Consider the following 14,501-nt stretch of genomic DNA (forward strand, 5'->3'; position numbering starts at 1 on the left):
TCGGAATCAGGTTGGGAGCCGAGCTGCTCTCGGAGCACGCAACCTTGTCCAGCCTTGCGGAGCACGCGACTCGGGCCCAGCAGGAGGCGAAGAAGGAAGGCTGAGCGCAGGGGTCGTTGGGTATTGCAAGATGCATTCCAGCGCTAGAAAGGCTCGAGCTCGCAGGGCGGGCTCCGCCCGTTGTTTGGGGCGCATGCGCACGCTGCTGGCATAGCAAATGCCACACGGTGTATGGTTCTACGGCTGTAATTTGCTACTTTCTCTACCCACTCTCCTTATGCCTACGTTGGACGCCCTACTTTGAGAACCGGTACCTCCGTCCAACCAGGGCCCCAACTAGCACCACCGCGGTGGCTGCCCCGAAACCAAGCTGCCCCTCCTGCCTGCGCCGCCCACCGCCGTCACCGCTGGACGCGGCGATGCCAGCGGCGCTCGTCACGAGCGCCCTCTGCTGTGCCGCCTCCTCTCTGTTCGCCACGTCCTTGCCTGTTCGCAATCATTCGCTTCGTAAAATGACGCCGCGTAAGCCGCCTGTTTTCTGGGGTCGCGCCGAAGCGCTGAGCCACGTTCCGTGCGGCAGCGTTTGCTGACAGCAGCGCCTATGTGATGGCCGGCTCTCGCAAGGCTCGAGATGATCTTGCCTCTAAGGGATCACCGGCGATCGCGCGCCGATGAGAAGCTCCTGACAGCCCGCCGGTGGGCGAGCCAAACTCTGGCGGAGGCAGCCCGCTCAGCCCCAGGCGCCCCTCGAACCGGAGGGTGGTCTGCCGCCGCTGCGCGGTCGGCGCGCCGAGGGCGGGAGACATATCGCAGCTTCGCGCCACAGGTAACCTGGGGACCGATTCTCGACCCCAAGTTTGGCAGCGCGCGGGCAGTGTGAAGGATCGATTGCTGTACAACGAGGGACCGATTCCGTGAGGGCCGGGTATCGATTAGGCCGCTTGAGGGCCGGATCTATTGCTGTTTACCTCATCTTAAAATAGAGACCCGACGGTACATGTGCATGGACGTGGCGGAACTCTCAGGCATTCCCTCAGTATTGCAATAGTGAGTCAGTCACTGGCAATCTATCGCCAAGTGCTGCGGGATGATTCCCTGCGGAGGCTGAGAGAGGACTTTGCATACATCGCTGAGCTAGACTACATCCCGGTCAGCAATCCGAACACTCTCACAGAGGGGACCTACTGGTTCCCTCTCCATGCCGCTCAGCCTCCCCGGAACGCCATCGAGCAGGCGATCGTGGAGATCAGCCAGAATGCGGCGGTGCGTGCGACGGTCCCAGTCGAGGAGATGAGCGGCGTGGAATGGTGGTGGCAGCAGCAGGATGTGCCGGGGGAGGACCCGAAGGAGCATCACACCGACTGCAACATAGAGATCAAGCCCGACGGCAGCACCTGCATCAAGCATCCCAACATCTCCTCCGTCTTCTACTTTGACCCGGTGGGTGGCCCAACCGCCGTCTTCGACCAGGCCCGAGGAGGGCCACGAGCGGTTGGTGGAGCTGCTGCTGCAGCACGGCGCTCAAGTCAACCTGCAGAACAGCGACGGCTATACCGCGCTGATGCTCGCCGCCTTCAACGGCCACGAGCGGGTGGTTGACTTGCTGCTTCAGCGCGGCGCGGAGGTCGACCTGCAAAACAGCACTGGCAACACCGCGCTGATGTTTGCCGCCGGCGAAGGCCACCCCGCCATTGTGCGCCACCTGCTGCGAGCGGGCGCCGATACGACGGCGTGCAATGCAGGCGGCAGGACGGCGCTGCAGCTGGCCGAAGAGAGGGGCCACAGCGAGTGCGTGCGCGCCCTCGAGGAGCACGCGGCGGCGCAAGCAGCGGCGAAGGAGGCAGCGCAAGCAGCGGCGAGGGAGGTGGAGAGTGCGGCGGCAGAGGCGGAGGCGGCGAGGCATGCCGAGGCGCTGCTGGCGGAGGAGGAGGCGGAGAAGGAGGCGGGGCGCGCCAAGGAGAGCAAGAAGGGGAAGAAGAAGAAGAAGAAGGGGACGGGCGGCGGCGGAGGCGCTGGCCCGTCGCAGGAGCCCGAGGATGAGGCGGACGAGGCGGGAGAGGGCGAGGCGGCGGCGGCGGTAGAGGAGGCGGAGCTGGCGGCGGCGCTCGTGAAGAGTGCGAGGCTGGAGGGAGCGAGGCCGGTGGTGGAGGAGCAGACGCTTGTCGCTGCGACCGAGGGCAGGCTGGTTCGCCATCTGCTGCTGCAGAGGCGCCGGCTGCGAAGGAGGAGGAGGAGCCGCCGGCCGACTTCATCTGCCCGATCACGACCGAGATCATGGTCGAGCCAGTCGTGGCGGCCGACGGGCAGTCGTATGAGCGGACTGCGATCGAGCGTTGGCTCGCGACCAAGTCGACGAGCCCGCTGACCGGCGGCGAGCTCGAGCGTAGCATCCTTAATCCCGAACCACAATTTGCGCCGGACGATTCGAGAGTGGCAGGAGGCGCGGACGGCACTTTGAGCCCCCAGCGCGGCGAAGAGTGGCGTCTAGCGCAAGGGGGGCAAGCGAAGGGACCGCGCCGCGCACGGACCCACGGCGCCGGGGTGGTGCTTGACTATGACGATAGGATGTACGACGGAGGTGCAGAATACCTGTCCGCTGTCGCGCCAGCCCGGGTTTTTCCGAAATGCTTTCTCTACAATCATGTGTAGTGATGCACCAGTCGCGTGTCGCGCGACTGCTCTCCTGCGAAAGCCGTACACTCGGTACTCCCTTCGGCACGAAACTCACCTCTCCGTATGATCTCCGTGTTTGGGTGCACATCACGGACACCAAAAGCAAGAAACACACTAAGCAAGAGGCGGTAACGCGGACAAGGAGTCTAGAGTCCAACCACAGCGCATGCCATCGTCAGACGCCTTTGCCCATGAGCAGCAGAGTCGACGGGACGGACTCGAGCTGCAGCTCCGCGCCTCCCGGCTTCACGCGTAGCGCGCTCGCGCCCTCGTCGGCAAACACCGCGCCGTACCTGTTTGTTGTGTGTGTGTGTGTGTGTGTGTGTGTGTGTGTGTGTGTGTGTGTGTGTGTGTGTGTGTGTGTGTGTGTGTGTGTGTGTGTGTGTGTGTGTGTGTGTGTGTGGGTGGGTGGGGGGGGGGGAGGCTCTTCCCTGGCTCTCGGCTATCTCTCTCGGCTATCTCTCTCGGCGATCTCTCGGCAGAATCTCGGCAGCATCTCGGCAGCATCTCGGCTGCCTCTCGGCAGCATCTCGGCAGCATCTCGGCTGCATCTCGGCTGCATCTCGGCGCACCCGGCGGCCTCGTACAGCTTGCGAGCGGGCGCGTTTGCCAGCTCCACCTGCAGCACGATCGCATAATCTCGGTAATATCGTGTATCCTCGTGCAATCTCGTGTAATCTCGTGTAATCTCGTGCGATCTCGTGCAGCTCCACCTGCAGCATGATCGCGGGCAGCTCCCAGTCCTAGAAGCAGAATACGCCGACATGAGGGCGGGAGTACGGCACTGTGCAGTGTACCCATGCCTTCACGCGACTACGGGCGGGATGACGAATACAGTGAATGCAGCGGGATACGTGTCGTCTCGAGCGCTGGTTGGGAGACAAGAAGACGGAAGACAGGAAGACGGACTCGGCTTCTATGCTCCCGCGCGTCCGCCGCCTCGTCGCACCGCGCACACAGCCGGCGGCCAAGACCGCTGCCGCGCGCGGCTGGCGCGACGGCGAGGTTGGCGAGGAGGGCGAGGCATTTGTACTCTGGGAAGAGCGCCTCTGTCAGCTCCGCCGCACTCATCTTGCGGTACGTGCCCCGCTCGCGCGCCCCCATCGAGTTGAGCTCGTCGCTAAACAGCTTCTCCGACTGCGCGCGCGAGAGGACGCGGCCGCGCGACGGGTCGACGAGCGCCATCTCGACGCCGACACACCCGGCGATGGCGCCACTGCTCGGGTCCTCCGCCACAAAGAGCGACGAGCGGAGCCTCCGAGCGCCGACCGTCTCGCCGTACCGAGCGATCATGTCGTCCCGCTGCAGCGCGGCGAGCTGGTCGCGGTCGCGGTCTGTGAGCGCGCCGCCAGTGTCCGTGGTTGTGCTCGCCGCCCAGAAGCCCTCGACGAAGAAGCGAGCGGCGCGGTCGAGAGAGGCGTCGTCGCCTCGGACCGAAGTGATCTCGAAGGCGATGGAGGCGGCAGCAACGGGCTGGGGCAGCCGAGTACTAAGAACGCCGTCGATGCCGCGCTGAATTGAGAAGGAGAGAGCGCAGCAGCTCAGCGCGGAGAGCATCGCGATCGGCGCTTCCCGAGTAGTGTGCGCTGCTGGAGTGCTGAAAATAAAAAAAAAGGCAAAAGCGACGCTGCCTCTTTGCGCCACTCGCTCGCGGCGGCGGGAGACATGGCCGCCGATGCGGCTCGCACTCGCTCGGCGGGCCTCCGTCCCACAGCCGCTCGGGCGAGAGAGAGAGAATGCCAGTGGTCGGCCTGGCGCTGCGCTGCTCGCACCACAAAGCTGCGACACACCATTCTCAACCCATTTTGCCTCATGGAGCCAGTCGAAGTAGGTAGGTAGGTAGAAAGGTGAAGAACAGCCAGGCTCGGACTGGACACCAACGCGGTATGGGTGGACGCTAGACAGATGATGACGACACGCACGAGCGACACACAGACACAAACAGGCTCACAAGACACACAGCCAGCTGGCTGCCACACACCCTGAGTAGGCGTACACATAACTCAGGGCCACATCCTCCCTGTCGCCCCCCCCAGCACTCCAAGGCACCAGAAGAACAAACAAGGGCACAACAAACAACAGACAACAGGAAGTGACATGCGAGGCTAGAGCAGTCTTGCTCTACCTCCAGCAATCTCGCCGGCCGGCGAGGCACGGACGAGACCGTATGTGGGGTCTAGTGAGGTGTCTATGGACGCTCTCCTCAGAGGCTAGCTGCCTGCGGCTAGCCCTAATCTCGCACTCACGGGCAATGACAATTCAATGGGTGAGTGTTTGCGAGCAGAGGCGCGTGGGCTAAATCTAGGCCGCACGTCGTGGCACTATGACGAAGGTAGACGTGCGGCCGCAGCGCGCCCGCCGCAGGCTCGGCGGTGCGCGCGTGTTAGCGAGAAAGTTGCGGGTGGAGCCATGCCCGACTTTTCGAAGGTGAGGCCTCTGCGACGAGTGCCAGCCGCGCTGCGGAGCCACAGCCTTCGAGCCGCGTCCCGTCGGCACTGTCCCCGAGTGGTCCCGCCTCGGCGGCACACACTCTCGACCAGGACAGTCCCGCCAACGGAAACGTGTCGCGCGCCGGCGACGATTGCGGCATGGTCGTTGTGAAGCGGAGATGGCACGACAGTCGAACCCCGGTCCCAACGAGGTTTTCCGAGCGAACCGTTTTTTCAAATGGCGGATGCGCCGCCGGCGCCGCTCTCCTGGCAGAGCCTCGCGGAGAGCGGGCGGCTCGCCCGCGCGCTTGACAGGGAGAGCGCAGCCGACCCGCACCTCCGAAAGCTCCGCCTCACCCTCGAGCCCAAAGCGCAGCTGCACACGCTGCGGCTCAAAATGCCGTGCGACTGCGGGAGCTGCATCGTCAAGGCGCAGGTGAAGGCGGGCGCCTCCTGCCTGGTGCTGGTCTGGAACGACGAGAAGCAGAAGTGCTCGCTCCGCCTCAAAGAGCTCGCGGACGCCGCGCCAAGCGAGGGGCCGCCTGCGCCCGCCGCCGGCGTTGTGGCTGCAGAGGCGGACACTCAAGCGGCGGCAAGCACTGCCACTGCCGAGGCGGTGGGCGGCGCGGGCGGCGCGGGCGGCGCGGGGGGTGGGGGCGGTGGCGGCGACGAGGAGGCCGGCGGTGGCGGAGATGGCGGCGGCAGCAGTGGCAAGGCCGCGCTGCCGGGAACCAGCGCAGCGTGTCCAATGGCGCTGGACAGCGACGACGAGCCGGAGCCGGCGGCTGAGCTTGCGGCCCCCGCGGAGGATAGCGAGCAGAGCCCGCCCCTGATGGCGCCCGCGGCGGCGGCGGCAGGGGCAGAAGAGCCGGCGCCGCTGGAGGAGGGAGCAGCGGCGGCGGCGGCGGCAGCGGGGGCGCCCGTGGCGGAGGCGCCTGTGGCGGTCGCGCAGGGCTTGCGTCTGCATTTGTCCAGCAGCAGCAGCGCGGGCTACAAGGGGGTGCAAAAGGACTCGCGAAACGGCCGCGTCAGCTTCTACGCGCAGCACAGTGTGGGCGGAAGAAGGGTCTCGCTCGGCTACTTCGACACGGCGGTGGAGGCGGCGGTGGCGTACGCGCGGGCGGCCGGCGAGTACCATCCACCGGCTCATCCATCTCCGATGGTGGCGACGGAGGCGGAGGGACTACGGCTGCACTTGTCCAGCAGCAACCCGAGCGGCTACAAGGGGGTAACCAAGAGCACCGTGGTGCAGGCTGGCCGCTACCAGGCGCAGCACCATGTGGGTGGACGGACTGTCTTCCTCGGCCGCTTCGACACTGCGGTGGAGGCGGCGGTGGCGTACGCGCGCACGGTCGGCGAGGCGCCGGAAGCGGGCTCGGCGGTGGCGGCAGCAGCAGGGCAGGCGTCGGCGGAGGAGGCGGAGGGGCTGCGGCTGCACCTCTCTAACAGAGGTGGCGCCACCGGGTACAAGGGGGTGATCAAGAACGCCTCCGGCCGCTTCGAGGCGCGGCAGACGGCTGACGGTGGACGTGCACACATTGGCACCTTCGACACGGCGTTGGAGGCGGCGGTGGCGTTCGCGCGCGCGGTCGGCGAGTACCAGCCTCCGGCAGTGGCGGCGGAGGCGGAGGGCTTGCGGCTGCACCTCTCGAGCAGCAGCAGCACCGGCTACAGGGGCGTGCGCGAGATCAGTGGCCGCTTCCAGGCAATGGGCACGGTGGGCGGAAGGCAGGTCTACCTGGGCACCTTCGACACGGCGGTGGAGGCGGCGGTGGCGTACGCGCGCACGGTCGGCGAGGCGCCGGAGCGCCAGGCAGAGGCTGCGCTTCCTCGCCCGGCTCCGCTGCCCTCCTCCTACGGCGGCGGCGGCACCGGCGCCCGGCCCCGCCCAGCAAAGCGCCCGCTCGAGCCGACCGACGCGCCGCCGCCGAAGCGGCGCTCAAGCCGCGCCGCCGCCGCCCCCTCGACTGCCTCCTCCTCCTCCACCCCTCCCGCCGCTTCCTCCTCTTCTTCCTCCTCCTCTGCCGCCACCGCCGCCACCGCACCCACCGCACTGGCCGCGCCCGCCACCGCCGCCCGCACCGCAGCCGCCGCCTCCACCTCCACTGCCGCCGCCGCCGCCCCCACCTCCACCGCCGCCCCTGCCGGCCCCTCCCCGCTCTCGAGCCGCCTGTTCACGACCACGCCGGACGGGCGCACCGTGCTGAGGGAGACGCCCCCTCCGCCCACGGGCGGCATGGCGGCCGTCGCCGCGGCGCTGGCGCAGGTCAACCTGCAGGCCTACGCCGCCGCCTTTGACGCCGAGGGCTACGACGACATCTCGTTCTTGCGCGGACTGGACGCCGCCGATCGGGCGGACGTGGCCAAGGAGACGGGGATGAAGCCCGGGCACGCGGGCAGGTTTGTCAAGTTCGGCTTCGAGCCGCCATGAGCGAGCCCGCCGCTAGGGGCTCAGGGATGGAAGGGTCGGGTCCCGACAGGGGCTCTGTCCCAGTACAGGTTTCGAGTGCTTAGTGTGCACCGACCGGGATGCGCGAGCATGTTGCGGAAGGTCTTCTCTCCGACCACCGTGCGGAACCTATCGACGGGAGGTCGTTTGTACAGTACTGGCAGTAGCAGGTGTACGGCATACCGAGCATACGTTACCAATAAGATCTAAGGCGCGTGTTTATTTGGATAAGTGGTACAACTGGACCGACGACTCGATTCCGAAAACTAAGACCGGCGTGATGCGACCGGGAGGGAGCAAAAAGAAAAACATGTGTCGGCCTCGGGAGGCGGCGACGGGAGCGGTGCAGAGGTGGATCTAGCTCAATGATGAGGCTACGGCGCGCATAATGAAGAGAGAGGAACACATCGAGTGGCTGAGGAAGCTCTTCACTGGGTGGAAAGAGGCTCGGCCGGCCTTGAGCGTTGAGGGAGTCGCGGAGGAGGAGGGATAACGCAGGCAACGCAGGGACGGGCCAACAGCCAGTGGGACGAACGAGGGCCGCGACGGCGGCCCAAGCGGGAGGGAGCGGAGACGGTGGGCAGCGAGCGAAGTGGGTGAGACTGATGATGCTCCTTCGACTTAGGGAGCGGTTCAGCTGCTGGGCGGGCTTCAGGCTGGTGCTCACGCGAAAAGGAATCGACGCGATGTGCAAAGCATACAAGAAGGGGAGAAGGAAGAGGACGGACACCGTAGCAATGCGGAGGTCCATGCGCACCTTTTCTAGTGCTTGCGCCCGCCGTTGCGCCTCCAGCATGGCTTCCATTTGCTTGAGACGCTCAGCCAGCTGTTGCTGCTGCTGCAGGAGCGAGAGGTCAACAGTTGTCGGCTCCTCTGCCGCCGTCTCTTGCGACGCGAGCGAGGCGGCGAGCGACGTGAGCGAAGCGGCGGGCTCTGAGGTGACGCTCGTCCCGATACAGGTGTGCCCGACCGCGGTCCAGCTTCCGCTGACGGCGGCGCTGACGGTGCTGCTTGCGGCCATTGCAGTGAGAGGAGTAAGGAGTGCAGGGGAGTGTTCGGGGAGTGTTGCGCAACTGCGCGCTCGAGTCTCTGGCGCCGCGTTTGATCGTGGACAGAGGAGGACGAATTGAAATTATTGATTTCCGATCAATCGTGAGCTGTACTGCTACGCATATGCACGGAGGCCCATATGCATACGCATCACATTACGCCCTCTCGGGAATACGTAAACTCGGTGCGTGTACGTCACTTGCCAGTCCAAATGCGTCGCATTACGCAGCCCAGATGATGACGACACGCACGAGCGACACACAGACACAAACAAGCTCACAAGACACACAGCCAGCGGGCTGCCACACATCCTGAGTGGGCGTATCCACCTCGAGAACCTCGAGAGTGTTCACGCCGGGATCGTTTTCCCGGCGTGTCGTGCCCCAAAGCATGCGCGCCTTTCCCGAGGCCCCTCCCCGAAAGGCAAGTCTTAGCCACATGAAACCCGAGACCCCTCCCCACCGCCCCGATCCCCCCACACCCTTGCTCCCCTCCCCCCCTCGGGAGGGCCGAACTGAGGCGCCCGTGGGGACCCCGCACTTCCCTTCCCCCCTCGGAGGGCCGGACTGAGGCGTCGAGGGCCCCGCTCTTTCCCTCGCATAGCGGCCACTCTTCGGACCGCTGGTCGAGCGACCCGGGGGATGCCCCGCGCGCCTGACCCAGGCGCGAGAAACGAATCTGCGAGGCGTGGCCGCACATGCGGCCCGATGGGGAGGAACGGGGCGAGCCCCCTCCAACCCACCCGCGCTAGGTCTCGGGTTTGACGCATGGGGTCACTCCCGCGAAACTCGGGAACTAGCCGGGGCAGTCGGAGAAGGGGCAACTCCGTGCACTGACGGTCGGCCGTCAGAAAACACGCCTCCGTGGCTCGGGTTACACCAATCCTCGCTACCCAACGCGGCCAAAGGATATCCACCTCGAGAACCTCGAGAGAGTGCCCCAAAGCCCTCAGCCCCTGAGGCACCCTAATGCTCATCCGCCGAACGTCTAGGTATCAGATAGCGATATGGTTTGGTACCTAGGGCGAGCTGGCGCGTGTGTAGACCGCGCCGGCGGCCCTGGGAAGTACGACTCCGCGTCGACGTCCAACAGCGTCTCCTACGCATTTGCGAATCACGCAACTTGCCGCCGGTCCTGCGACGTCGACGCTTTCTGCGTCGGCTACAGCTTTTACGCTCCGCTCGTCGGAGGTCAGGTCGAGTGCAAGACCTATAAGGCGCAAGCACCGGAGGACGCGATTGCGGGCGCAACGCCCTCGAGCGGCACGACGTGCTACGAAAAAATATATTCACCGCCTCCGCCCTCGCCGCCGCCTCCTTCGCCGCCCCCACCCTCCTCGCCTCCGCTTCCGCCTCTGTCGCCCTCGCCTTCCCCGCCACCACCTCCTGCACCGCCGCCTCAGCCGCCGCCGCCGCTGCCGCCGCCGTCGCCGCCAGGGGTGACAAAGCCAAACCCACCGCCGCCGATGCCGCCCTGGCCGCCGGGGCAGCGGCCAGAGCCTCCCCCGCCCCCGCTACCGCCGCCACCACAGCCACCGCCCCCGCCGTCGCCGCCGTCGCCGCCTCTCTCGCCTCCAGCAACGCCGCCGAAGCCGCCGCCGCCGAAGCCGCCGGCGAAGCCGCCGCCTCTCTCGCCTCCAGCAACGCCGCCGCCGCCGCCGCCGCCGCCACCAAAGCCGCCGCCGCCGCCACCAAAGCCGCCGCCGCCGCCGCCGCCGCCGCCGCCGCTCGCCCCACCCCCACCCTTCTACGCCGACTTTGTAGAGAAGCTCGGCGGGACGGTGGCGCCCGTCCTCAAGGAGCTGGAAACGGAGCTGGGCGCGCTGCTCCCTGAGCGGTGGGCCCAGAAGGTCGCCGAACACGGGAGCGCGGTGCGCGAGTGGAGCCTGCGCCCCCTCGGCGACTCGCTAAAGCTAAAATTGGACGACCGGAACCGGACATCCACTCCGAGTGCTCCCCCCCCCCTCCTTCGCGATCACGTGGTAAAGGCGGGCCGAGCCATCCTCGCCAATTCCCCGCTGGAGTTGGCGCTGGGAGTAGCCGGGTGGCTCTTCCTGGCGCTCTGCTTCTACCGCTGCTGCTGCCGGCGGCGCGAGCCGCCTCACAAGCGGCTCGTGGAGCCCGACGAGGAGGAGGCGCGGGGCGGCATGCCAAGTCCGCGGCCGAAGCGCCGCTCCAATGCCGAGCTGGCGGAGCAGGTGGCGGAGCTGAAGCTTGGGATGAAGGAGGTGGGGGCGCTGGTGCTGCGCCTCGCCTTGTGGGCGCGGGCCGCGAGGTCTGAGCGGGAGAGGCTCGACGTTGCCACGCGCGAGCGGCAAGCCGTTTCCAGCTGCATCGGCGGCGCCGCGGCTCTGTCGCGCCCCCGGCGAGGCTTGCCACATACTATGCGGGCCTCGCTAGAGGTGCGTCCTGTGTGTGTCCTCGCACCTCGGCGAACAAAGAAATGTGCTAGAATTTACAACAAAACTGATTCTAGAAAGGAGCTCCTCCCAACTCCCACTCCATATCCCTCCTCAGGGTATCTTTTCTTTCTTTCTTTCTTTGGACTTTAATGTATCTCTCGGACCGAGGCACCCCACACAAATAAAGAGTTAAATCACGCGCCCCGCGAAACGCTACCGGAACCACACGTGGCGGCGCGGGCCGCCCACCGCAGGAAGCCGACGGCCCCCTGACCGCGGCTGCGCCCTGCTCGTGACGCTCGCGTCACCCGCGTCGCTCGCGTCGTCTCATGCACGCCGTGTCCGTCCGACGCCAGGATTGAGAGCAGGCACACAGCCCACTCCCATGCCTGAGGCAGGTGAGGGTGCGAGAGGACGTGCATCGCAATGCGCACAGCGTCAGCGGCAACGACTGCGGCGCCGTCAGTGAGCGCCAACGAACATAGAGCTTTGAGGGCCAGCTCGCACAGCTCGTCCGAGCGCTCCTGCGACTCGAGCGACTCGCCAGCTGGCACGGGAGGGAACGTGTCCAGGAGCCGCACCAAAGCAGCAGGCAGCCCGCAGCGGCCCGCGGCCGCCGCCGGCGAGTCCACGAGTATCGCGATCGGCCTCACGGCAAAGGCCACCATGGAGAGTTCGGGGCAGAAGGGGCCGCTATCGTAGGACAGCGTCTCGAGGGCAAGCTCAACGATGACCTGCACCGCCTCTGGGACAACCGCGTCGACATCGAAGAAATGTGCTCGTCGCCGATCGCGAGCGGCGCAGAACGCTCGACCGGCAAGCACCTCGATCACGCAGAGGGCGTGGAACACGACCGTGTCGTGCTGCCCGTACGGCTCGGGCGGAACGTTGGGATACAAGCGCATCAGCGACACGGCCAGCCGGATCCAGCCCGCCACCTGATCATCCGCAGGCTCAAAGGGGATGCTTCCCTCATGCAAGGTTCCCAAAACCTTGATCACGAGGTCCTCCTTCGCTCGGTGGACGTCGCTCTCGAGCAGGCACCGCATCACAAATGCGTAGTCCTCCAGGTCGAGCGTCGAATGGTCTTCACATCGGTCTAGGTCGTGCAAGAGGGTGACGGCGTGTTCGATGCAGTGGACCGAGCCAAAACCTGAATATGTGTGCAGTGCTCGCACTGCCGCAACGCACTGGGTGATGCAGAAGCGCCCTACCCGACGTCGTCAAATGTCGCCCGCCTGTCCTTCCCCCCGTTCTCGTCTGGTAATCTCATCTTATTATCCCATCGATGCTTGAGGCTGGCTACTGCCACTTCGCTCCACAACCGTCCCGCCACCCCTGCCGTGTGCGACCCCGGCCTCACTGTCTTTCGATATTGCTCGCACACCCACTCGTGCGCGCTCTTACACATGTGTCCGTACGTCCGTCGGTCCACTATCTCCCTCTTCTCTGCGTTCTCTGCCGCCTCCCTTCGCACCGTGTACATGCATGGCCGCGTCCGCACCGCTTCCCGCACCACTTTCGAGGCGTCCTCCGTGTCGTTATCCCCGAGGTGTGCTGTCGCCACCGCGTCGGCGTAAGCGTTGCAGGCTATTCCCACGTGTGCTGGCACCCACATGAAGACCACCGCCTCTAGCTTCGATCTATAGTAAGCGATCGCCTCCAGCAGTCCGCCTCTCTCCCAGTCCCTCAGGCCTTCTGGCATCCCTTTGCGGTGCGCATTCTCAATGCTGTGAGAGGGGCTTTTATAGTAAAATTCTTTAAATTCTTTCGGAAGCGACCGGAGTTCGCGCGCGCGACGTCTTGAAGATCTCTCACACACCGATGCGGCCGCTTCGCGGTTGTTTCCGTAACTTCTCCCGATGGCGGAGCAGCGGCCCGGGCGGGCTGCTCGCCAGCTACGACGCCGCCGTCGCCCGCGGCCGCATCCGCCCGGACCCGGCTCAGCGAGCGGCGGCAGAGGCCTTGCAGCGCCTGCAAGACGGCACCCTTGCCGACTCCGGTGGCTCCGAGGCGGCGGCGGGTGCGTACATCCACGGCCCGGTCGGGGGTGGCAAGTCGATGCTGATGGACCTCTTTTACGAGACCAGGCCAGACACGCTCTAGACCTTCCCAGGAGACTCCGAACGCTTTCCTGCCGCCGCCTCTGAAGTCGCAGCCTCGGCGTCGCGCGCCGCAAGCCTCACCCTCCACCCCCACCCCTTCGCAGCCTGCGCGGCCCGCGCCGCCGGCTCCACTTCCACGAGCTCATGATCGACGTGCACAAGCGGCTGCATCGGGTGCACGAGTCGCGTGAGAAGACAGTCGTGCTGACGGAGCGGGAACCTTCTAGGAACCTTCTAGGAACCTTCTAGGTGCACGAGTCGCGTGAGAAGACAGTCGTGCTGACAGAGAGCGGGCTACCAATCTACCGCTTCGGGGACTTGCCAGCAGAGTTGACCGCGCCGGCGAGAGTGGCGCAGCAGCAGCAGCAGCAGCAGCAGCAGCAGCAGCAGCAGCAGCAGCAGATGCAGGCGCAGCAGCAGCAAGCGCAGCAGCAGGCGGGCAGGGGGGTTGCCCAGCCGCCGCCGGCGGCGGCGCGGAAGGCGCAGGCAGGGGTGGCGGCGGAGGAGGCTTTGCAGGCGGCGGCTGCGGTGGCGACACCAGGGAATGCGAGTGCGGATGGCGGCGGCGGCGAGGGCGGCGAGGGCGGCGGCGGCGGCGAGGGCGGCGAGGGCGGCGAGGGGGGCGGCGGGGGCGGCGGAGAGGCGGGCGAGGCTGTGGCGCCACCACGGCAGCCGCAGCCGCTCGAGATTGTGGCGCAGCAGCTGGTGGAGGCGGACTCGCTGCTGTGCTTGGATGAGATGCAGGTGGCTGGGGAGATATGGGGAGATATGGGGAGATACGGGGTGATATGGGGAGATATGGGGAGATCGCATCTGCTTGGATGAATGCAGGTGACTGACGTGGCCGACGCGATGATCCTGCGGCAGCTGTTCGACCTGCTCCTCGCGCGAGGTGTGACGGCTAGGTTAGACACAAGACTTTAGTTACACACTGCTGCTGCTGCTGCTGCCGCTGCTGCCGCTGCTGCCGCTGCTGCTGCTGCTATCTCATTCTTACTCCATACTCGCGCGAGGCGTGACGGTCCTCTTCACGTCGAACCGCCCCGCGGAGGCGCTGCACTAGCGCGGGGGACGGATTCACCGTGGAGTGTGAGCCGGTTCGGAGTGCTGGTTAGTCACTAGTTAGTCACTCCCTCATTCTTAGGCGTTGTACGAGCGCGGACTCAACCGGAAGTACTTCCTGCCCTTTGTCGCCCTCATCCACACCCGCTTCTCGAACCTCGCCCTCGCCGCCGCCGCGGACTACCGCACCTTGCGCCCGCCGAATGGCGCGCCGGCTCCACTCTCTGCCGAGGCTTGCGGCGCTGCTGAAGAGGGGAGGGTGTTTGCGCCGCGCGCGCGCGGAGGGTTCTACCACGGCGCTTCGGCGGGCGTGTCGCTGCGGCGCGCGTGGG

At 66.3% G+C, this 14,501-nt stretch overlaps 7 protein-coding genes across 7 annotated transcripts; 4 read left to right on the forward strand and 3 right to left on the reverse strand.

Annotated features, from left to right (window-relative positions):
- Nucleotides 1-997: 997 nt before the first annotated feature.
- On the forward strand, nt 998-2,649 carry EMIHUDRAFT_220477 (hypothetical protein; the record flags this gene model as incomplete). The annotated part of the gene is made up of 3 exons (XM_005757371.1): nt 998-1,036; nt 1,114-1,422; nt 2,182-2,649. 3 exons carry the CDS (start codon nt 998-1,000, stop codon nt 2,647-2,649), a joined length of 816 nt encoding a protein of 271 aa, XP_005757428.1.
- Nucleotides 2,650-2,755: 106 nt separating this feature from the next.
- EMIHUDRAFT_466107 (hypothetical protein) lies at nt 2,756-4,234 on the reverse strand. The gene is made up of 4 exons (XM_005757372.1): nt 3,604-4,234; nt 3,387-3,416; nt 3,246-3,292; nt 2,756-2,966 (listed from the first exon to the last, which is right to left on the reverse strand). Exons 1-4 carry the CDS (start codon nt 4,228-4,230, stop codon nt 2,849-2,851), a joined length of 822 nt encoding a protein of 273 aa, XP_005757429.1. The 5' UTR covers nt 4,231-4,234; the 3' UTR covers nt 2,756-2,848.
- A 2,996-nt stretch (nt 4,235-7,230) lies between these two features.
- On the forward strand, nt 7,231-7,767 carry EMIHUDRAFT_360075 (hypothetical protein). Its single transcript, XM_005757373.1, has one exon. It carries the CDS (start codon nt 7,339-7,341, stop codon nt 7,531-7,533), a length of 195 nt encoding a protein of 64 aa, XP_005757430.1. The 5' UTR covers nt 7,231-7,338; the 3' UTR covers nt 7,534-7,767.
- Nucleotides 7,768-7,770: 3 nt separating this feature from the next.
- EMIHUDRAFT_220480 (hypothetical protein) lies at nt 7,771-8,572 on the reverse strand (the record flags this gene model as incomplete). The annotated part of the gene is made up of 2 exons (XM_005757374.1): nt 7,771-7,817; nt 8,173-8,572. The coding sequence occupies 2 exons, from the start codon at nt 8,570-8,572 to the stop codon at nt 7,771-7,773; spliced, it is 447 nt and encodes a 148-aa protein (XP_005757431.1).
- Nucleotides 8,573-9,607: 1,035 nt separating this feature from the next.
- On the forward strand, nt 9,608-11,000 carry EMIHUDRAFT_220481 (hypothetical protein; the record flags this gene model as incomplete). The annotated part of the gene is made up of 4 exons (XM_005757375.1): nt 9,608-9,791; nt 10,365-10,471; nt 10,589-10,897; nt 10,971-11,000. 4 exons carry the CDS (start codon nt 9,608-9,610, stop codon nt 10,998-11,000), a joined length of 630 nt encoding a protein of 209 aa, XP_005757432.1.
- Nucleotides 11,001-11,191: 191 nt separating this feature from the next.
- EMIHUDRAFT_220482 (hypothetical protein) lies at nt 11,192-12,051 on the reverse strand (the record flags this gene model as incomplete). The annotated part of the gene is made up of 3 exons (XM_005757376.1): nt 11,192-11,215; nt 11,311-11,526; nt 11,635-12,051. The coding sequence occupies 3 exons, from the start codon at nt 12,049-12,051 to the stop codon at nt 11,192-11,194; spliced, it is 657 nt and encodes a 218-aa protein (XP_005757433.1).
- Nucleotides 12,052-12,785: 734 nt separating this feature from the next.
- Nucleotides 12,786-14,428, forward strand: EMIHUDRAFT_453739 (ATPase; the record flags this gene model as incomplete). Its single annotated transcript, XM_005757377.1, has 7 exons — nt 12,786-13,092; nt 13,212-13,281; nt 13,357-13,455; nt 13,786-13,851; nt 13,939-14,012; nt 14,159-14,204; nt 14,252-14,428. Coding segments are annotated over exons 1-7 (798 nt in total), but the record flags the coding sequence as incomplete, so codon positions are not given.
- Nucleotides 14,429-14,501: the final 73 nt, after the last annotated feature.

Source organism: Emiliania huxleyi (assembly GCF_000372725.1).
Source record: "Emiliania huxleyi CCMP1516 unplaced genomic scaffold EMIHUscaffold_91, whole genome shotgun sequence".
Classification (NCBI taxonomy): Eukaryota; Haptophyta; order Isochrysidales; family Noelaerhabdaceae; genus Emiliania; species Emiliania huxleyi.